Consider the following 23,292-nt stretch of genomic DNA (forward strand, 5'->3'; position numbering starts at 1 on the left):
AATAAAAAGGCCCTAATTCACAGGGTGATCTTCCTTATCAAAGTAAGTGTTACCTTTAAAACAATCAGATTCCTTTAAAAAAAAAAAAAAGACAACAGGCGCAAGACTACTTTCAGCTGCATTGAATCCCATATAGGTTTTAGGAATATTTGATCCATTGTAAACTGTTGGCAGCTCTATTCTAACCCAAGTATGCAGGTACAGTACTTTGGGGATCACTACCCTCAAAAAATAAACTTTTTTTCTGATTTTTTTTTTTTAATAAAAACAAACATCCTGGGACTCGGTGGTCTCTCTTAATAAAATATCTTGCAATTTTCACAAAATTCACGCGGCTTCTGTTTTTATATTTCAAACTGTAACATAATACCAACGCTCATTCATTTAACCCTCCTCGCTGATTAAAAAGCTAACGTGGCATATTGTGGGAAAACAAACCCACAAACTTTAATGTAATAAGTTGACGGGAAGTTTAGAAAGCAGTTTTTTTCTTACTACTATAGGTCCGAGTTCTCCTCCATAAAATGATCTGGAGAAAGCATGAGGGTTCAGTTCTGTAGACTAGGTAAATATTTAGGGGGTTATTCATTAGATTGCGGGAGTGCCACCGATGTCCGTAAGCGTTTCCATGCAATAGTGCGCCGATGGGCGCCATCGCACTTTAATGAATAAGTAATGGCGCAGGAACCTGCCTGCTGGAGTTGTCTGGTGGTTTCTCATTTGTCAAAATATGACACTGAAGAACCCCTCTTTGGAATGGGGAAAAAGAAAGTGGTTAAGAAGTAGTAGCAAGCTGGTCATGATCTTGTTTGCCATCTTTATGCAGCATTTTGCAAAGAATCAAGATGGCGGGTAAATATCAATATTAGCAGAGATTGATGTAACTCAGGCAGATTAGCCAACACAGTCCAATTATTCAACCTAAATACCCCTTATAATATAATCTGGGTAAAGGAGCCATCCCCAAGTATCTGCATTGGGGATTTTTTTTTGGTCTGGTGTGACTTCTTTGTCTGCTTGTATACACGGATACAAATATGATGACTGAGCTGTGCCGGTCAGATAAACCAGTCTAGGAGCCTGCAACCGCGTGCAAGTGCAGACTTGTATGCAGAATTGAGGGTTCAAAGGATGTGTGGCAGTATTTTTCTTTCAATATCCTGGGGCTAGCAATGCAGAAATATCAGTGAGAAATATTTGACTTTTAAGTGATTAAGTAGGGGAATACAGTGTGGTTTGCGGCTGAATGTAAAGCCCTAATAATAGGCGTCATATAATTCATGCTTTTAGACTACAGGAATTTCTCCTATGTAGCCGTGAGACGCACCTTGGAGTATTTTATTCTCCTTGTATAATAAGTAGCGAGCCTTCAAAACAAGACTTGTATGTCTTTATTTATATAGCGCTATTAATGTACATGGCGCTTCACAGCAGTAATATACGTGACAATCATAAATAATACATAAAGGGGAGAAGTGCTTCAGACATTAAAGTAACATTTAGGAAGAGGAGTCCCTGCTCCGAAGAGCTTACAATCTAATTTGTTGGTAGGAAGAATGTACAGAGCCAGTAGGAGGGACTTAAGGAAATTCATCTACCATAGTTAAGAACAAAACTGCTTTAACGTAGTCCTGCTTTGCCCTTAAGAGCTTGTTTATCTCAAACACAAAAAAAAAAAATCGTTCTCGCTGCACTAACTTAAAGGAGGGTGCTTTTGTTATTGACTGTAATGTAGATGTGAAGTTTACAAAAGAATCCGTAAAGAATATAACATCTGCATCTTGTGCTGCTAGACAAGAAGATTTTTGTTATGAGTTGTATCGCCCTTAAACACCAGGAGTCGCTGTACTACATTTCAGGCGACAACATACACGGATATTTACACAAGTTGTTGAGTTTGTATTAATGTTTTAGACTTGTGACTTACATTTTTTTTTAATGACACACAATTCTCCAGATATTAGGATTTTCGGGAATAGGGAACAATAGCTGCTAATTTCTATACCATTGGAGACACTGGTTATGCTCCTTGATGATTGAATTAATTCCGAAGATAAAGGTGGGAAAAATATATTGGGTTGAATAATTTTTAAAAGTACTTTTTGATTTCTAGTCTCTTCCAAATTTTCGTGATGGATTTCAGACTGTACTCAAACATCATCTATTCCTAGTTTTTATGTATTCCTTTGTCGTTATTTTTCAGGTGCGTAAAAAACTTTATAAGCATTTCCTTTTACAGAGGGAGAGAAAGTAGTATTTTAATGTTTGATTGCGAACAGCGCGGTTTCCCCTATTTAGTTTGGTTAGACGTGGGACAATGCATCATTAACGGTCTGCTCCCATACTGAATATGGGAGAATAAGGTTCTGCAAGCTATATTTTAACCTTAATTATTTGTTTGTTCTAGTCATGCAGGATACACTTACTGCGGGTCCTGTGCTGCTCACGCCTATAAACAAGTAGACCCTTCTGTCACGTAAGTATTTCCTTCCTGAGGCATAGTGGGCCATGTTTACAAAACAGTCTTATGCCATAAGACACCTCTGGCACTGGAAGACACCTCACACCTTATTCAAGTCAACCTTTTTTTTTTACCCCAACCATATGGGAACACGTGTGAAACGCACTCTTTAAGTCCTGCTTATCTGTGTGCAAGATAAAATATTATAAAACATAGCCACCTGATCGCCAACAGATTGAGCTTGTAGTAAACAGCCTTTGTATACTTTAAATATAAAGTGTAATTATTCCTTATTCACCTGTCATGAACTTAAAATATTAAATGATCTGTCACATAATATAAGTGACTGAGGCGCTGATTCACTAAAGGGTGCTAAGCTTTAGCACAACTTACCTCCTATTCCAGGGACTTGGATTCAGGCGTGCTAAAGCTTAGCACCTCTTAGTAAAAATGGGCCTGATTATGAAGATTTATATTGCCATCTATAATCAGACTTTGGATGGTTATTGCTCCCCGGCATATGGGTCTATGAAATGATAGGCAGTACACATCCCATCTCCCCTCTGCTTCTTTACTCATATGAGACTTCCTGAGTATGTAGTTGGACTGAGAGGAGTTGAAACACCTATGTCCTGCAGAATAAATCTGCAGAAGCTTTATCTTCCCCCACATTTCAAATTACCACATAAAGCATTATTTCTCTGTACAATTATATAATTCTATGTTAATGTAATTCTTAGGTTTTTTCATATCGCTTAACCTTCTAATTGCCATAATGGTGAATGTAAGACCCACACGAATCAGGCTGTTTGCTTCTTACAGTACATTCTCTCAGATTTTGCTTTGTCACAGGACAAGGAACAAAAATCTATTTTAAAATCAATACGACATTTTCTTACCCACTTTTTTCTTTACTTGAGTAAGCAAGTAGGTATAACCTCAGCACTGTGATACCTCTTAAGTTGGAAGTAAACACATTGTAAACTTTAGGTGCCCCTTTTGTACTCAGCCTAACCACCAATAATTTATTTTACAATCTCTTCCTATTGATTGCTAAGTATAGGAGCACTAAGAAACAGTCTGTGCCATTTAGAAGGCCAATTTTCACCAGCCATGTTGCATTTCTGTCATTTACATAGTCATACTGTGCTACCTAGTCACCTGGTTTTCTAAAAGTACAGTACAGTACAGTACAGTACCATTATTCTATGGCAAACTCATATTTGTTGGCCTCTACCTTCGTGAGGTAACCTTAACACTGCATATAACTTCTCCACTGTAAAGGCGCCTACGCAAGAGTGTACCCTGGTTCATGAATTTCCTTTCATTGCATTGTTTCAGGAGACGAGTCTTCATTCTTGGTCCTTCCCATCATGTGGCTCTCTCTAGATGTGCACTTTCCACTGTGGATATATATAGAACACCGCTATACGACCTCCATATCGATCAGAAGGGTATGTCTAAAAATTAATAAATGACCTTGAAGGAGTCACTGCAGAAAGCAAAGTTTTGGCTTCCATATTCATTGGCTATCACTTAAAGCAGCAATCCAAGATCCTCTGTATTCTTTTTATTTTTTCCTTACCTAAATCTTTTAATCTTTGAATTTACCTGAATGGTTCCAGAAGCTCCTGCACTGGGCAGAATATCTGTATGCCGGACACAGAATGGGCACGGGGCTAAGAGATCTCAATGGCCAATAGAAAGCCTTGACGTCCACTTTCGGTTGGTGACCCCACTGCCATGTTTGTAGTCCTAGTGGTCATATTTGTATTCTTTTTGTTGTCACAAAACAAATTACGAATATATTTTGAACTAGGGGAGCCCCCAGATATCGGGGCTTTTAATGTTTTTGCAACACATTTGATTCTTTTTCTCTGATGTTCTTGATATGGCTGTATATCAACAGGAGAGACGCTTTGCTGATTTATTAACATGAAAAACCCATATGATCATACCTTTTTCACCTGCTCTACCTTTTTCCTATTGATGTTCGTGTTATATTTTGTTGCTGTACTTTATTACAGGTCCCATCTTCAGTACAATAGATTGTAGGCCTGTCCCTGCATTAAATAAGGTGACGCTGTCTTTGTATCTCTCCAGTATACGGAGAACTGTGGAAGACAGGAATGTTTGAGCGAATGTCTCTACAGACAGATGAAGATGAGCACAGCATTGAAATGCATTTACCGTACACTGCTAAAGCAATGGAAAGGTATGATCTAATGTTGGGTTGATGGAGTGCCTTGCAATTGCAAAGTATTGTACACGTATACTCCTTAGGCCATTCAGCCACCGCAAGGGGGAATTCCTGACTGCTGGTTATTCTTACCTAAGTTAGACAAGCGTGTGCTAAACTGAATACAAATTCCGTTTGTGTTTCACAACTTTTATATGGCATAAATGGAATTGCGATCCCCACCCCTCTTAGGTCATCCAGCAGGAGTCCTCCCAAATGGGAAGATGTTTAAGGTCATCTGATGTTCCTGTACAGGGAAAAACTGGGCTGCTGGTCATTCCTTTTGGGATGCTACAACTAAAGTTTGTTTCCCATACTGTCCTATTTCATCTTTGATTGTCACTTTGCCAATTGTGCAGCCCATATTTGTGATAGAAAGTTATTAGTATTACATCTCTTAGGGGTAAACCAGTCCTTATACTGAGACTACTGGTTCCGGTGATATTTAGAAAGGGTGAGGAAGGTTTACTGTTGTAACCAGTGACTGCATCTGAATATTTACATTAAGTAAAATGTAATTACAGCGTGTCATGTTCATGGGAGACTGAGCAATTTACCCTATTTAGTCTATGATAAAATAGGCATGGATTATAGAAGGGTAACTAATTGTATTTATTATTGAACTTTCAACTATTGCATGTTGAAGAAATGCTTTAGAATCTTTAAATCTTTATCTAAGCTGTTTAGGGATAAGAGTGTTTCAGTCCTGAAATGTACAGGTACATTTTTCTTTGTGTAGTAATTATCAAACAGATAAGCATTTGTTTCTAATGAGATTTCAGCAGGCCCATAGAGAAGGATAACATTCATTGTTCACAGTTTATAAATAAGTCAAATTGTTACTTTACCTTTGGCTGCTCTACAAGGTACTGCCCCTTTACTTGGTCTTTGTCTTTAAATATAAGCGAGTTTAAAGCTCCTTATCCTATACTGACGCTGCTGTTCTAATGGTCCTTGTTTTCTTTCCTCTCATCAAGCCATAAAGATGAGTTAACCATCGTTCCTGTGTTGGTCGGAGCACTTAGCGAATCAAAGGAACAGGAATTCGGGAAACTTTTTAGCAAATACCTAGCAGATCCCAGCAACCTCTTTGTGATTTCGTCAGATTTCTGTCACTGGGGTAAGTAAAAGATCATCATCATGTACGCTTTTCCCAAAGGCCAATGTTACCATTAATATACAGTGTGTTCACACTAAGAGACCATCCTAAACATTGAGAGGCACGGTGTACTTACCATATCAGCTGTATTGACAATAATACTACCAGCTGTGTATCCAAAATACTACCCACTCAAAATGGCACAAAAGCAATTGATAAAACTAGACGTGTTTTAATGTTAACAATGATCCGTGCCTCTTCTAGTGCGGAAATCCTGTATAACCTTTAGGACATTCTGATACAGTGTGAACAGAGGTACAGTAGATAACATGGAGTAATCATATTGGTGTCACATTGCAGCAGTAAGGATCTTCCATTTGGGAAGAACTGTTGGTACTCTTTAGAATTTGTAACATTGGAAGCGATGTACAGGTGCGCCGACAAGTATTCTTAAACTTGCCTTGGAAAATCTGGGGCTTTCACCAACAGGACCCAGGTACATGCTGGGTACATCCTGCAACATTTCAGTCACATTTCTGCAGACAGACTAATGGCCCATCGGATTAACACAGCGGGGGGTCCCTGGCAGTCCCCCCCCCCTTTCCTGTCCCTCCCCCTTCCTATCCCTCGCGGTCCCTTTCCCCCCTTCCTGGCCCTCGCGGTCCCTGTCCCCCCTTCCTGGCCCTCGCGGTCCCTGTCCCCCCTTCCTGGCCCTCGCGGTCCCTGTCCCCCCTTCCTGGCCCTCGCGGTCCCTGTCCCCCCATCCTGGCCCTCGCGGTCCCGTCCCTCGCGGTCCTGTCCCCCCTTCCTGTCCCTCACGGTCCTGTTCCTTGCGGTCCCGTGCCCCCTTCCTGTCCCTCGCGATGCCCCCCCTACTGTCCCTCGCTCCCTCCTGCTCTGCTCCCTCGCTCCCCCCCGCTCTGTTCCCTCGCTCCTCTCCCCCCACTCTATGCGTCACCGCCCCCCCCCCACTCTGTCCCTCACCCCCCCTGCTCTGTCCCTCATTCCACACACCCCCTGCTCTGTCCCTCACTCCACCCCCTCCCACCCCGGTCTGCCCCTCACTCCACCCCGGTCTGCCCCTCACTCCATCCCCCCGCTCTGGCCCTCACACAGGGTAAGAGAAGTAGCTTTTGGTTCTATTGGACCTGAGGGAATGGGCCTGAAAAAGCGGTCTTGACCCCAAAACGTTGCCCCCCTATATTTCTCCCCCACCTCCCCTTGTTTCCCCCCCCCCTTCCCCATTGTGGTTTTCCCTGTCTTTTACCCTTCCCCTGTGTTGTTTCCCGACATTGTTTGCATTTAGAGGGTAATTTTACTTGTGTGATTTTCACTTGCATTGTTCCAATTTATATAGCTTGTGCTTCTATTATTAAACTTTTTCATTTTTGGCATATTACCACATTTTATAGTATTCTATCAATCAGTGAGTGCTGGAACAAAATTTTATATTTTGGTTATTAATTGGGAGGAATTGGGGTCCTCTTTGTTCCTTTTGCACACTGCATTCAGTTTATTGTCAATTTGAGTGCTGTCTATTCCTTTTGTTACAGCTATTGTAACCACCAATGCTGAACAAGCTTCCAATAACATTTTATGGGACCATGTATTTTACACTCTAGATAAATTTGTTTTACGCAGAAACTTTAATAGCATGTTAAAAGCAATGCACACAAAACCAACAGCCAAAATAATAGCAACAGAAGGCATTTCAGAGCCATTCCAACTTTTTAGAGGCACACGGCAGGGATGCCCCCTGTCGCCCGTATTGTTTAACCTAGCCATAGAACCCACAGCCATATACACGAGACAAATGAAATAATTTAGGGGGATTTAGATGGATCATATAGAACTGAAACTTTCTGTTCACAGACAATATCCTAATGTTTCTAACCAGTCCAAACACATCTTTAATACGCATAATAAATCAGATAGACCTTTGTGGATCATTTTCAGGATTTAAAAGTAATGTCTCCAAGACCGAAATGATGTAGATAAACGAACCTGATCACCACATAGGACAAGGAAATCTCCTCATAAAGATCACAAAAAAAACAATAAGGTATCTAGGGATACTACTAGAAGTTGACCTCTATATTTTATAACAATCATTTCAAACCAATAATAAAAAATAAAAAAAACTAGTAGACGAACTTCAAAGCTGGATAAAATATTGTATGTGTCATAGACTTTCCTTGTAAGATCATAAATTACTATTGTACACATGATATATGTTCCTCCAATAAAGATGTTTGTGGAAAACGTCTTTTGAATCTACTTCTCATCGCCTTTGAAGTACGTTTTTGGAATAGGAAACTATCTCTTGACCAGGAAAACCCAGGAAATTAAGCGTGGATCAGAAAATCTAATTTTTGGAAGTGGAAACTCTGGTTACATCATACAGCTTAACTCTGTTATAGCGCGATCCGCTGTATCGCGAATCCACTTATAACGCGGTATTAATGTGGCTCCCGTTTTCAAATTTAAGAAAAAAAATAAATACATTTTTTTGAGGGTGGGGGAGTTTGGGCAAAATTGGGACAAAACATTAATAAAAGCTTAAAATAAAATAAAAACACAAACCCAGCAAAACAGCACAATAGAACAGAAGAATACTGTATAAGTGAATAGGACATAAGCTACCTCTCCTTTTTATGGGATTGTGCTGCCTCTGCCACTGCTCTGTGGGCGCTATTTGCGGGCTGTGGGTTCTGTGCGCTGTGCACAATGCACCCTACTACTTCAAAGGCCAGCATCTTTCACGTTAACCGAAAGACCACACAGAATGAATTCCAAAAGACCACACAGAATTACCCCCCCTGCTCACACAGTACCCCCCCTGCTCACACAGTACCCCCCCTGCTCACACACTACCCCCCATGCTCACACACTACCCCCCCTGCTCACACACTACCCCCCCTGCTCACACAGTACCCCCCCCTGCTCACACAGTACCCCCCCTGCTCCAACAGTACCCCCCTACTCACACAGTACCCCCTGCTGCTCGCACAGTACCCCCTCCTGCACACACAGTACCCCCCCTGCTCACACAGTACCCCCCCTCTCACACAGTACCCCCCCTCTCACACAGTACCCCCCCTCTCACACAGTACCCCCCTCTCACACAGTACCCCACCTCACACAGTACCCCCCCTCTCACAAAGTACCCCCCTGCTCACACAGTACCCCCCCGCTCACACAGTACCCCCTCCTGCTCACACAGTACCCCCTCCTGCTCACACAGTAACCCCCCCTCCTGCTCACACAGTAACCCCCCCTCCTGCTCACACAGTAACCCCCCCTCCTGCTCACACAGTAGCCCCCCCCTCCTGCTCACACAGTAACCCCCCCTCCTGCTCACACAGTAACCCCCCTCCTGCTCACACACTGACTCATACTGTCTCACACACTGACTCATACTGTCTCACACACTGACTCATACTGTCTCACAGTCAAACACACACACACACACACAGAGACACACTGTCTCTTTAAGGGAGCTTGCTCTTGCAACACGGAAGCTGAAGCAAGAAGCAGAGACAGGGAGGAGAGCTGCCAGATGCCGGGTAAGTGCTGCGTGAGGTTGCCGCTGCCCCACCGGGTCTGGGAACGCTGGGAGAGTTCTCAGCTTTCCCCCTCTGGCGGACGCGGTACCACTGATACGGTGGCCATTTAAAAATGTTTTTTTTTTTTTTTTTTTTTTCCCGCAGGCCATTTTTTTTTAGCGACCCTGTTTATAACGCGGTGGCCCCCGAGGACCGCACTATAACGGGGTTAAGCTATACTTGGTTTAATTATTGTATCACCTGACTGTTGGTTGAAGCAGGTATTGGGGATCTGTGGAAAACAAATAGATGCTGTCACAAGTTTTTTTCTGTGTTTTCTTGTGCTGTATATTGTACGGTATAAGTACAGTAGTTGCATTTTTTTCTGTCACTTTTTCCCATAACTGTATTGTGCTTGGTATGAAACAGTACAAGAGTCACAATGCAAGATCTGAAATCAAGCTCAAAATGGATGAGTCTACAAGAACAGGCACGGCTTCCTGAGGGTTTAAAAAAAAAATGTATTCTGCACTTTATTAACCCAGGTTTTGCAAGTTTGTAATGCAGCATGCATTTGTTCCAGGGAAAACTCCATGTATAAAATGGAATATTGGCAAAAAGTTAATGTTTTCATATGTGTGTTATCTGCAGCCGTGTCTCTGTAGGAAATATGATTAATGGCATAACGCAGGCATTTTGGGGACCAGTTGAACACCTGTAAATTAACTTGTGAGTCTCTTTTCTCATTAATTATTAAAATTGCCAAAACAAATTTAAATTATTGTAATTTTCACTATGATCAAACCTACAATATAGCGCTGTATAAGGGGACAATATTCAATATTTGTTCGATTGTTCTAATCCTATTTGTAGCCCAATGGAAGAAAAAAGCAATGTTAAACAATGCTGGAGAAACTGCTCTAATGTAAAGTACCTAGTACAGTGATTTTCAATCGGGATTCTGACTGCCCCCCTCAGGGGTTCCGCAGCCGCCAAGGGGGGAGAGCTGGGACAACTCTCCCAGCTGTCCCAGGCTTAGCGGCGCAGCGGCAGCCCACATAGCAGTGACCTGGCGGCTCCCAAGCTCAACAGTACCTGCCTGGTCACTGCTATCCTCCCTGCTCCTGCTGTTGCCAGAAGTCACATCAAGTTCCGGCTGACAGGAGGGAGGGGAAGGATCGGGTAAAAGCGTGCACTCCCTTAAAGTGAGAGATGTGTGTGTGTGTGTGTGTGTGTGTGTGTGTGTGTGTGTGTGTGTGTGTGTGTGTGTGTGTGTGTATAAGGGAGAGAGTGAGAGACGGGGTGTGGCAAGCGACAGGGAGGACGAGGGTTAGGCAATTGTGAAATTCTGGGGGTCCTTAACCAAAAAAAGGTTGAAAACCACTGAACTAGTAATTTAAAGTAACTAGTGTCTGCAATATGAAAATAAAAACAATTTAAACAAAATTATATCTATACGTAGTGCGGTACGTATTTAAATGGCATATATTATAAAGACATCTGCAATTAATTACTCTAGCAAAATTAGATGCAATTTTCTACAATTTCTGATTTTACCTTTTTAATAAAGTTTATTTAATAGCTTTTTAAATTTAGGTTTTGTGTTCATAGGGAGGGAAAGGAGAGGCTGGAAGAAGTAGCCGTGATATTTAAATTCCGTCTTATCTGCACCTCCCACCCTGGGCCTAGGGTCAAGTCTTTTGAGTATATAACCATTCGCTGTGCCATGCATAACAATGAAGCTTGGTATTTCACCCTGGTTTATATGCCGCCTGGACACAGGGGTGATTTTGTATTTCAGTTGTCGCATGTGGTCACTGCCATATTGCGGGAGTTCCTTCTCTGTGTGGTGCTGGAGGACCTCTTTTGGATACAATGGATCCATGGGATTTAGTCAATTTGTGCATGGCTCAGCACATAAGCACGGTAATACACTCGATTTGATCTTCGTGCAGGGGGTGACGGTTTCCTCCCCCTATGGACAGATCATAGGGTGATCCAGGCTCATATTAGAGGCGCCCCAGCACTCCTTAAATCGTGTGGTGGGCCCGAGGCAGCTTGGCTACGGCCTAGGAGTCTGCTTGAGCCGATTAGGTTTAGGCTGCCTTGAGGGCCCATTTATCCCAATTTTCTCCGTACGACAATGTCTGTCTTGTGTCGAAGTACAACTTGGCTCTCTGTGCAGCTTTGGATGAAGCGATCCCTCTTCGAAGAGTGCCTGCTCTCAGATCCATAAGTGCACCATGGTATTCTCGCAACTTCTGGGACCTGTGGCAGGCTCCGAAGGAAAGAGCATCAGTGGTTGAGATCCCGTCAGAATACTGACTGGACAGCCTTGAAGCTATTTCAATGGGTGTATAAGTGTGTGGTCTCCATGGCGAAGAAGGCCTACGTCGCCCTGAGGATCGACTCTGCAAGAAATCGTCCAGCCGACCTCTTCAGGATGTTGAACAGCCTGGTTTATCCAGACTGCTCCTCCATCGTGGTTTATCCAACTGGTGAATTTCATTGGTCCTTCGACGATAAAATCGGCTGCATCCATGCCGCTATTTCTCCCCCGATGGATCCTGTGATCTGCCTCGCCATGCAGAAAAAGTTTTCCTTGGAAGATTTCAGCATCATCTCAATCCCGGATTCCTTCTCAATCACGGCTGGGAGGAACTGGACTACTTGTGACTTGAATTCCTGTCCATCATGGCTCCTAAAAGAGACCATTGATGCAGTGGCTCCATGACTGGTGGAGATCAACAGATCCCTCTCAGCGGGGGAGGTGCCAGTGGCCTTCAAAATAGCGCTGGTACATCCGTTGTTGAAGAAAGTGGGTCTAGATGTTGATCTCAACAACTATTGTCCAATCTCCAACCTTCCCATGGTATGGAAACTGCTTCCTCGACCCCATGGAGTCTGGCTGTAGGAACAAGTCATGGAACTTATTTGGCCCTGGTCTGTGTGGCAGATGATTTATTGATGACCATGGACGAGGGCTTATCAGCTCTTGTCATTTTGGACCTCTCAGTGGTCTTCGGCACGATTGATCTTGGGGTGCTACTGCACCATCTGTGGGAATAAGTTTGTATTGGTGGGACCACATTACAATGGGTTGCCCCATTCCTGCAGGGCTGGACCCAGCAGATGGCTTTGGGGTCTATCCCTTTTAGGCTCACTCAAGGGTCAGTGCTGTCACCGCTCCTGTTCAATGTGTATGTAAGACCGCTGGTCGAGATCATCCAGAAGCATGGTTTGAAGTGCCACCAGTAAGCTGATGACACCCAAATATTTGTTTCTTTCCAGGGCAGCCCAGGGATATCTGTTTGACGGCTTGCTTAGATGAAGTGGCGGCATGGATGGAGATGTTTTGGCTGAAGCTCAATCCTGACCAGAAGGAACTTATGATTTTATACCTTCGGCAAGATGCCAGAGTAGGGGACAGGGTGTTTGTTAGCTGCTCCTAATCAATGGTGTACAACCGCTGCCCATGTTCTAGGTTCGTAACCTCATCATCCTCTGACCAGAGTCTCAACATGCGAGCCCAAGTGGCCTCAGTTGTTAAGACTGAGGTTTTCTGTCTGAGGCTGCTTTGGAGTTTGCGTCCACTCTTGTTGTCTATGAATATTAAGTCACTGGACGATGCCTTTGTGCCTAACGCAGAGGCTCCCGCTTGTGCATAATGCTGCTGCTCAGACGCCGAAACCCATTTCTCGCTTTTAGTATATTACTCCCATCCTGCGCGATCTGTACTGGCTTCCAGTGATCTGCCATGTTCTGTTCAAGTTGGCCGTTATGGCCTTTAAATCCTTGCAAGTGCAAGGGCCTGCCAATCTGCAGTCTCTCTTGATGTTTCTGCGGGATACTGGCCATGATCTCTGGTCCTATGGGGGGATCCGAATCTCTGTGCCAAGGGTACTGCACCTTATGCTGGGTGGGTGGGCGGTCCTTCTTGTGTGGAGCTTCAGAGGTCTTGAACTCGCTACCACCAGAGCTCAAGTGTATATCGACTTTACCACTGTTTCGGGCATGGTGTAAGACTTATTTATTTCTCCTGGCTTTTCCTGTCTTAACAAAATGTAATTGTATATAACTAAACTTAAATTATTGTACATCCTCATGTGAAGGTGTGTTTTTACTTTAAAAATAAATGATGGTGAGGTCTAAATTTGATTACCACAGTTTCAAGATACATTATTTTATTACAGATTAGTTGGTTTTACCTAATTGCTGCAAGAATGATCAAGTTACAGCTGTCGGTTAGCAATTATTTTTTTTCAGAAAAGATAATGCAAAAGAAAATCGGGAGGTCATTTCTAAGTATATTTTTCCTTTGAAATATGAGTATAAAGATCTTGTTTCTCTTCCCCCGCCCCCAAGGACAACGATTTCGCTACACATACTATGATGAATCCCAAGGAGAAATCTATAGGTCAATTGAAAACCTAGATAAAATGGTAAGTGTGTATATTTCTTTTGCCAAGAAAGTTAAGACGTTGAAATACGTTTGCCAAGATATTTCAATGTCACTGCCATTTTATTTTTTATTTCATGGTTCAGTCGCTTCATATGCAAATGAGATTTTTGTTTTCATCAGTATCCTTTTCATACGTTTGCCTTTGGTGCAGTTTTCGTGAATTACCACAATGGAAAGTATGATTCATCACTCACTAAATATCATGTAAACTGCATCAGTTATTTAAGAGTACTATTTTTCATTAACCAGGAAACCAGAAAAATCATAAACAAATATATTGTCAGTAAAGTGCATAATGTGAACTGGGTGCTCTTGAAAATTATTTTATTTAAAAATGCACAGTGATAGTGTGAGATTGCGGTGACTGGTGCATAGAGAGTGAATACAGGTGTATCAAAAACCATAAATACGCTGCTAAAATTTTTTTTATAACTTGCTCGTAGTTCTTGTCAAGTGTGTCTTCTCGGCAATGGGGAGTGCCGAATCAGTGGATATGTGAAAAGGTAAAAAGAACATACAGTACATAGTGCAATACTGCAGGTAAAGCAAAAATAGGTGATGTTTGGAAATCTTGTGGTACACAAACTTATATGGTGTCAGATTTAAACAGGTGTGGGTATAATATGTCTCTTGTTGTATACATTTGCCACGCCCAGTAGCACTCTTTTTGACATAAATATATATTCATGATGTGGTGGGTGTGGGAGTTTGAGCTAACTGGGAATGTATGGGTATAATACACTCAGGATCTAGGTGGCAGGTAGAATCCCTCACATATCCTTACATCAATTAGATCTTAACCAATCAGGCGACGGACCAAAGGAGGAGTGAATACCCGTCTGATCTGAATTAGATTGGTACTGTGGAAAAGGATTTTAGCTGCCCGTATTGTATCAGCCGGGTATTCACTCCTCCGTCTGTCCACCGCCTGATTGGTTAAAACTTACTCCATGGACATTGGCTGCAGCCAGAGAGGAATTCATTAGTAAATGACTCACAGCTTTAGCTTTGGCTATTTATACCCCCTTACCACACGTCTGTACTGCATGGACCCTGACGAAGCATATTGCGAAATGCGTTGAGCAGTCATTACCACCGAGACGAGCTTGAGACCATTGTGACTTCAGGCGCCTTAGCTGTGACAGTGAGCCTTACCTGTGAGCTGAGAGAGTGAGCCGAGTGAGAGACTGTATTGCACAGCCGATATTCACCTAGGGAAGTAGCGGTGTTCGGGGTTGGAGCCCTATCTGACTCCGTGCTGGTTCTTACTTTTTTAATTGTAAGCGTTGATATTGCACTTTACATGCTATTATAAAATTGTTCTTTTAACTACTGTTGACTGTTCCTGTGTCCTATCTTGCCCGCGGGGAGAAACGGAGGACTCCTATTTGTTCTAAGGATATCTGAGGGATTCTACCTGCCACCGTTAATAGATAATGAGTGTATTACACCCACACCTGTTTAAATCTTACACCATGTGAGTTTTATTATCACAAGATTTCCAAACATCACCTATTTTTGCTGTATCTGCAATAGTGCACTATGTATGTTCTTCTTTTTATTTTTTAACATATCTATTGATTATGTGCTCCCCATAACTGAGAAGACACAGTAAAGTGCATAAGCCAGTTTGCAAATGATTTTGGTTTAGTGTACATACATCCCTGAAAATCAGCATTACTAGTGTGATCACAGCTAGAGCTTGCAAACCATATAAAATTGGCCCTTTTCTTTCCGCGAAGAAGTCACGAAATGGTCAAGCTGTTTAATGTGCAATAGTGTATTGCTTCTCAATGCATTTTAAGTCCTTATTTTAAAACCGGAAAGTAAGGTTTTATCTAAAATGGAGTATACAGAGTTCACTTGTGAATGTGGTATCTATTCCTGTTAGCAGACACATTCAGCAGTAGCCCATTTGTCATAATCATAGAATGGAGTAGGTACAGAAGCAGAGGTATTTTCATAGTTCTTACTTTTTCTGCAGGTATTTTGGAGTTCTAGGAGATGGAACTCTGATGACCTGCAAGTAAAGTATACTCTGTTAAAAAAAAAGATGCCTATACTATAATAGCTGATTTTTAACTGTGTTCTCAGGCACAGCATGACTGGCTATGAGTAGGCATCCCATAGGAGTTATTTTTGCATATATAGTCTAGTAAGTATCATTTTGAAAAAGGGAATTTACCCTCTATGGCAGCCATAATAGCTGGAATATACTGCTGCGGCAGACTTTATTCTTACTAATCACCGGCTTGTACCTGGCATGTTCCTGGAATGCCACACTTTTCACCCGGAGCATGCCGGGCTCCTTTTGCCTTCCCAGCCAGGCGCATGCCCGGCTGACGCGCGGTTGATGTGTTAATTAATAATGGTTCAGGATTTACTAGGCTGCAATGCTTCGCGTGTCCGCCAGATGGCATAAATTCATGAATTGTAATGCAGTATATATATATACATATATATACTGTATAACAACAACCCCTATAACCCCTAACATACAGTACTGTACACATACAGTACTGTATATGCACATCAATGATACTGTAGGCCGGCGGGGGCGAGATGTGTTTGCAGCAGAGAGAGAACCGCTCTGCGCAAACATCGGCACATTAAAAATTATTTAAAATACATTTTTATTCATAGTGTAGATGTGCAGGGGGTCTCCGAAGCTGAACCGCGTTGGTTTCAGGTCGGGGGACTCCCTGCTCCCCGAGATACAGCCCCCTTTATGAGGTGCCGGTATCCCGCTGCATTTAAAGTCCCGATCACGTGACCACGACATGTAAACAAAGCAGAGGGATACCGGCACCCCCTAAAGGGGCCTGTATCTCGGGGAGCAGGGGGTCCCCGGACTTAAAACAGAAACGTTTCTGCTCCGGAGACCCTCTGCACATGTACAGTATAAATAAAACACATATATAATTAAACACTCGTTCCTTACCTTAGCGGCTATGTGCTATGGTAACGAAGCAGCATTTCTGTATTTTAATAATATTGTACAGTGAGCAGGGGGTTCCCTGAGCCAGAAATTAATGCTCAGGGGACCCCCTGCTCCTGCACAATATTATTAAAAATACAGAAATGCTGCTTCATTACCATAGCTGATAGCCGCTAAGGCAATGAAGGGGTTAACCCACCGTGCCCGCTTTATTGTGGGTAGCGGGGGTGGGTGAAGGGGGTATTTGGCCCTTGGTGTGAGTTTAGGACTTGCGGGGGGGTTGCGGGTGCACTTAACCCCTTCACGACCGTAGCAGTTAATACCGCTACGGTCGTGAAGGGGTTAAGTGCACCCGCTACCCCCCGCAAGCCCTAAACAACCACCGATGGGGCCAATACCCCCTTCACCCACTCCCACTACCCACAATAAAAAAAACTCACACACAGCAGCCGCCCAAAAAATAAATAAATCTAAATAAATAAATGAATATAAATAAATACATTTAAAATACATTTTTATTCATAGTGTAGATGTGCAGGGGGTCTCCGGAGCTGAACCGTGTTGGTTTCAGGTCCGGGGACCCCCTGCTCCCCGAGATACAGACCCCTTTATGAGGTGCCGGTATCCCTCTGCATTTAAAGGTCCCGATCACGTGACCGCGGCCTGTAAACCAAGCAGAGGGATACCGGCACCCCCTAAAGGGGCCTGTATCTCGGGGAGCAGGGGGTCCCCAGACCTAAAACCAAAGCGGTTCAGCTCCGGAGACCCTCTGCACATCTACACTATGAATAAAAATGTATTTTAAATGTATTTATTTATATTTATTTATTTATTTAGATTTATTTATTAATTGTGCTGCTGCTGTGTGTGAATTTTTTTTATTGTGGGTAGTGGGGGTGGGTGAAGGGGGTATTGGCCCCATCGGTGGTTGTTTAGGGCTTGCGGGGGGTAGCGGGTGCACTTAACCCCTTCACGACCGTAGCGGTATTAACTGCTACGGTCGTGAAGGGGTTAAGTGCACCCGCAACCCCCCCGCAAGTCCTAAACTCACACCAAGGGCCAAATACCCCCTTCACCCACCCCCGCTACCCACAATAAAGCGGGCACGGTGGGTTAACCCCTTCATTGCCTTAGCGGCTATCAGCTATGGTAATGAAGCAGCATTTCTGTATTTTTAATAATATTGTGCAGGAGCAGGGGGTCCCCTGAGCATTAATTTCTGGCTCAGGGAACCCCCTGCTCACTGTACAATATTATTAAAATACAGAAATGCTGCTTCGTTACCATAGCACATAGCCGCTAAGGTAAGGAACGAGTGTTTATTTATATATGTGTTTTATTTATACTGTACATGTGCAGAGGGTCTCCGGAGCAGAAACGTTTCTGTTTTAAGTCCGGGGACCCCCTGCTCCCCGAGATACAGGCCCCTTTAGGGGGTGCCGGTATCCCTCTGCTTTGTTTACATGTCGCGGTCACGTGATCGGGACCTTTAAATGCAGAGGGATACCGGCACCTCATAAAGGGGCCTGTATCTCAGGGAGCAGGGGGTCCCCCAACCTGAAACCAACGCGGTTCAGCTCCGGAGACCCCCTGCACATCTACACTATGAATAAAAATGTATTTTAAATGTATTTATTTATATTCATTTATTTATTTAGATTTATTTATTTTTTGGGCGGCTGCTGTGTGAGTTTTTTTTTATTGTATGTATTTTAAATAATTTTTAATGTGCCGATGTTTGCGCAGAGAGAGCAGCGGTTCTCTCTCTGCTGCAAACACATCTCGCCAGGGGATGGCCTATAGTATCATTGATGTGCATATACAGTACTGAATGTGTATTATAGGGGTTGTTGTTATACAGTATATACTGTATATATACAGTATATACTGCATTACATTTCATGAATTTCTCGGCTTCAAAGACAACAGCTCGCAAACGCCCCCATGCGTTTTTACACGGCATTGCAGTATTGCAGCCAGCGGGGATAAAATGCTTAAATCACATCCGCGATATAACGCTATATACCCCGGGAGAAAACGACACAAAACCGCAGATAACCGGGATACTCCGAAATTCGCGGAGCTAGCCAAGTAAGAATAAAGTTGGTCGGTAGTGTAACTCCTTCTAGCTGAAGTAGGACAAGAGTTCTGATGCAGCTGATAGGAGGTGTGGCCTGTTCCCTGGTCAGTTATCAGTTCTCTAAGCTCCTAAAAAGAAGCACAAAATAGACGGGTGAAAAAAGAAAAACAAAGGAGGGAAGTAGGCTGCCATATAGGACTTGAAGAAACCAAAAGATCGGTAGGTAAATGTCCTATTTTCTTCAGGGTACTTGGAAATCATAACTGCTGAGATGATCCAAAGCAGTTAAATAGATTGGAAGCAGTTAAATAGATCCTTTAGTAGCTGATGGAATTACAGCTTGTAAAACCTTCCTCTCAAATCTCGCATCCGCCGAGGCCTGGACATCTAACCTATAATACCTGGAAACAGTATGCAATGAGGACCATGTTTCTACCTTGCAGAGGCCTGTGCTTTTTCCACCCAAGATGTTGCCATAAACCTAGTTGAATGAGCCTGAATCGTCTGTGTTGGTACATTCCCTACAGAAGTAAACGCTTTGCTGATTACTGTTGTGATCCAACTTGAAATAGATGTGGCTCATGCCGCTTGCTTTTTTCTGGTGCCTTGGAAAAGAACCAACAGCCTTGAGGTTTTCCTAAACTCTGCTATCAATACTCTAACTACATCCAGATTATGTAATATTCTGTCCTTTTTCATTAGAAAGTTAGGGCAAAATGAAGGGACCACAATATCCTAATTTATGGTAAACTTGGATACCACCTTAGCGTAGAAGTGAGGAACTGTTCGTATGACAATTTTATCCAGATGAATTTGGAAATACAGTTCCTTACATGATGATGCTTGCAATTCTCCAGCTCTGTTTGCTGTAGTGCTTGCTATGAGAAGTACGGTCTTGGTGGTGAGTCTTTAATGGATAGGTCACTCAAAGGTTCAAACGCTGCTGAAGTAAAAGTTCCCAAGATCAAATTCAGGTACAGCGAGGGTATAGGAGCCTTTATCCACGGTTTGATTTGGATGGTTGCCCTGTTGAATCTGGTGACCATAGAATCGATAACAATTTGCCTATTAAGCAAGGCACCCAATGCTGCCACTTGTACCTTCAGTGAAGCAGGCTTCAGCCATTTTTTTTAAACCATAGTGGTAGAAACTAAGATCTGTGGAGCAGCGTAATCTCCCGATTGTGGCACAGCATAAAGAATATGTTCCATATTCTGTAATATATAGCTGAGGGGACATGTTTCCTGGAGGAGAGTAAGGGATCAGTCACTTGGCCGGAAAAACCCTCAAAGATCACCTTTCAACTGCAATGCCGTCAACTGAAGGAAACCTGGATGTGGATAGGGAATTAACACCTGCGTCAGTAGGGCAAGAAGTGGACGAAGCCTCCGTGGAGTGGAAAGGTTCATCAGGTCTGCGAACCATGCCTGCCTTGGCCAATGTGGCGCTATTAGTAGAGCATTCACCTTATCTCTCCGAATTTTGGTATCACCACCAGGAGTAACGGAATGGGATGAAACATATGAGAGGGAATGTCCATATGACTGACATGGTGTCCTAAACTGTGGCTTCAGAATCTTACCATCTGGAACCAAGTGAGCAAACTTTTTGTTTGCTATGGATGCCATCAGTTCTATTGATGAAAAGCTCCATCAAAGTACTATATCCATAAATACCTGTGGACACAACGCCCATTCTTTTGGTAAAACTGATTGCCTGCTTTTACATTTTTGTCCTATGAAATGTAGTTTGCTGAAAGATGGGGAACTGCTTGTTCTGCCCAGATCAAAATCATTGAGACCTCTCCGAGAGCTTTTATACTTTGGGTGCCCCCTTTGTTGGTTGATGTAGGCTGTGGCATTGTTCAACAAAATCCTGAGTGGGAGGTCCTCCTGTGCGTATTTCCAGGATGTTGTTAAGTAATTTGGTCTCTGGTGACCAGTGACCATGGACTGATGTCTTGGCAGAAGGCTTCCTATCCTGGAAGATTGCCATCGGTTGTAAGAAGGTTCCATGTGTAGGGAGTCATGGACCTGCCATTTTGAAGGTTTTTCTCCTTGGTTCACCATAGCAGACTTTGTCTTGTGGATGCCAATAGAGAAATTCTGTCTTTTCAGCTCAAAACAGCTGTCTGTGAGTAGGTTTTAGTGGCTATGCACTTCTTTAACCCAGACTCTGCTGAAAAACTGTGTAATATGACAGGCATATGTTTATAGGGGTCTATGTTAAAATAGACTTGAAGTAAAAATTGACACTGTGCTTCTTTGCATGTCATTTCCCAGAAAACCTGGCTGCAGTGGAAGCACTGCATCCTAGAATATAATGGTGAAAAGCAGGGCTGCAGACCTGTCTGAGATGTGAATGTGCTCACAAGTGATATTTTTATTTGATGTAAATTGGAGATCCTAATTGTCAACGTTCGGGATATACAGTCGCTGGCTTCAAAATTGTTCCCAGAGTAGTGTATTGCTTCCCTAAAACGCCCTCAATACGACACTCCATCTTCTGAGGGTATGGTCGTTTATCTTGCTATCTGTGCAGTCACTGCATTCACCTTAGGAGGATGTGTAGAGGGTCAGGAGCACACTAACATCCGGGGGTATATAAAAAAGAACCATACACATATAGTGCAACAAAGTATTGGATGATAGTGTTCTAATAAATTATATGAAATTCACTCGCATTCCCACCAGGTTTGTTGTGACGCAGGGTGCGTCATGACATCACTGATACGCACCACGCACTCTGCGCCGTGACGTCGCAAGTGTCTATCAACGCGATGACATCACGATGTGCCCGGCGTCAGCGGCAAATTTAAAAGAGAGAAGATGGAGAACACAGAACTTTACCCCTTAGGAAACTCTCATTAGAGCGAAACACGTAGGGTGGACATCACAAACTGTAGAAGGATTGCCAAGCCTTGGTGAACTCTGGTGAAAACTCTGCAAAAGAATAAGTTCTTCCTTTCTTGAAATTCCACTGTGGACGGCTGCCACGGGTGGATCCCCAGCGAAGGAGGGGAGTGCTGACTTTCACCAGTGCCTGACCTAGGGTGGTCCCACTGCTTGACTCCAACTTATGTTTTGTGAGTGTAATACTTTTTAATTTATTCCTATTATAAAGCTATCTACACTATTCTTCTATGTCCTCTATTTGTCATGTATATGGGATCCTCCACCCCATGTCTTTCTACACGGTTGTGTCCAGACGGACACCACTACTGAATCAACATATGAGGTGGTCACTCTTGATAACCACAAAGCCCTTATCGCTCACAGAGAATGTGAGTGAATTTACACGATCATCCAATACTTTGTTGCACTATGTGTATGTTCTTTTTCTTTTTTTAGATTCCCCCGGATGTGAGTGCCCTCCTGACCCTCTCTCTCTACACTATTCATGGACTTGGATTGAGTCCACTACAGGAGCTGCACCTATCATGAGGACTGTATAAATTTAATTTTCATTCTCACCAGTGTTCACTCGGTTTAATTAAATTGGTCAATACGGTATTTGCGCTTAAAAATTTTTTGTCTTCACCTTAGGCGTGTGTGTCTGCATCTTCTTGGAAAAGGGTACATCTTAGTATAGCTTCTCCTCTTTCTGACAACTTTAATTTGGAGCCAATTAGTGCCCTGAATAGAGCTGTGAACTGGGAAGAATCTACGGAGGAGGATCCTTCGTTCAACTCAGAAAAGACTCGCTGATTCTGAGCGTCCAAGAGACTATCGTCTTCTAAGTCAACCAACACTAGAGATCTGGAACATTTGAGAATAGCCTGGGATCCTAATTTCTTAAAAGATTGCATGAGAGAGGATTTCACCCAGTCAAAGTTCTTTAAAGGAGTAAGAAGCGTCTTCCGTAATTTTCCTCACACAATCCACACATAGCCTCCTAGGATGAGAGGCTGGTAACTTGACATCGCAGATGATGCAATATTTGGATTTTGATGCTGCTTTCTTAGGCTTATTAGCCTGAAGGTCCAGCTGCGGGTCCACGTGATAGAGGCTGCAGAGGGAAATCCTGCATCCCAGACCACCAACAGAGCAGCCCCGGCTCCCTAATCCTTCTGCACAGCCAAACGGCTCCTTGTATGGGACCCTGGCAGTGAAGTTGTCCTTCCCTAGTGGGCAATTTAAGAGCAGCTAATTTTGGGGGACAGCAGGTAAACCTAATCCACAATGCTATTTCCATACAAAAAAAAATCGGTAAGAAACAGGCCACACATCCTTTATACCTGCGTTTTGTCCTCCCAGCTAGGAGTTATATCCCAGCTGTTATGACTGCCATATAGGATGCTGAAGAAATATGTATGTGTGCAGCAGTGTCATACAAATTGACAAACAGGACACTCCATTTAGTTTATAAATTATGCAAGCTATAGAATATAAATCGATTTTGATATTTTTTCAATATACCTATTGGAGGACCAGATACAATAAGGTTGTTTGACTATCCTTTTATTTAT

General features: G+C 43.0%; 1 protein-coding gene across 2 annotated transcripts in view; it reads left to right on the forward strand.

Annotated features, from left to right (window-relative positions):
* The window catches only part of MEMO1 (mediator of cell motility 1), a 41,574-nt gene that overhangs the window by 14,372 nt on the left and 3,910 nt on the right, over window positions 1-23,292 (forward strand). For both annotated transcript variants that reach the window (XM_075597064.1, XM_075597065.1), the window contains 5 exons: window positions 2,408-2,476; window positions 3,803-3,915; window positions 4,565-4,676; window positions 5,678-5,820; window positions 13,710-13,786. In XM_075597064.1, coding sequence (XP_075453179.1) covers window positions 2,408-2,476; window positions 3,803-3,915; window positions 4,565-4,676; window positions 5,678-5,820; window positions 13,710-13,786 — 514 coding nt within the window. The remainder of the gene's footprint in view (window positions 1-2,407; window positions 2,477-3,802; window positions 3,916-4,564; window positions 4,677-5,677; window positions 5,821-13,709; window positions 13,787-23,292) is intronic.

This window comes from Ascaphus truei, chromosome 4 (assembly GCF_040206685.1).
Source record: "Ascaphus truei isolate aAscTru1 chromosome 4, aAscTru1.hap1, whole genome shotgun sequence".
Classification (NCBI taxonomy): domain Eukaryota; kingdom Metazoa; phylum Chordata; class Amphibia; order Anura; family Ascaphidae; genus Ascaphus; species Ascaphus truei.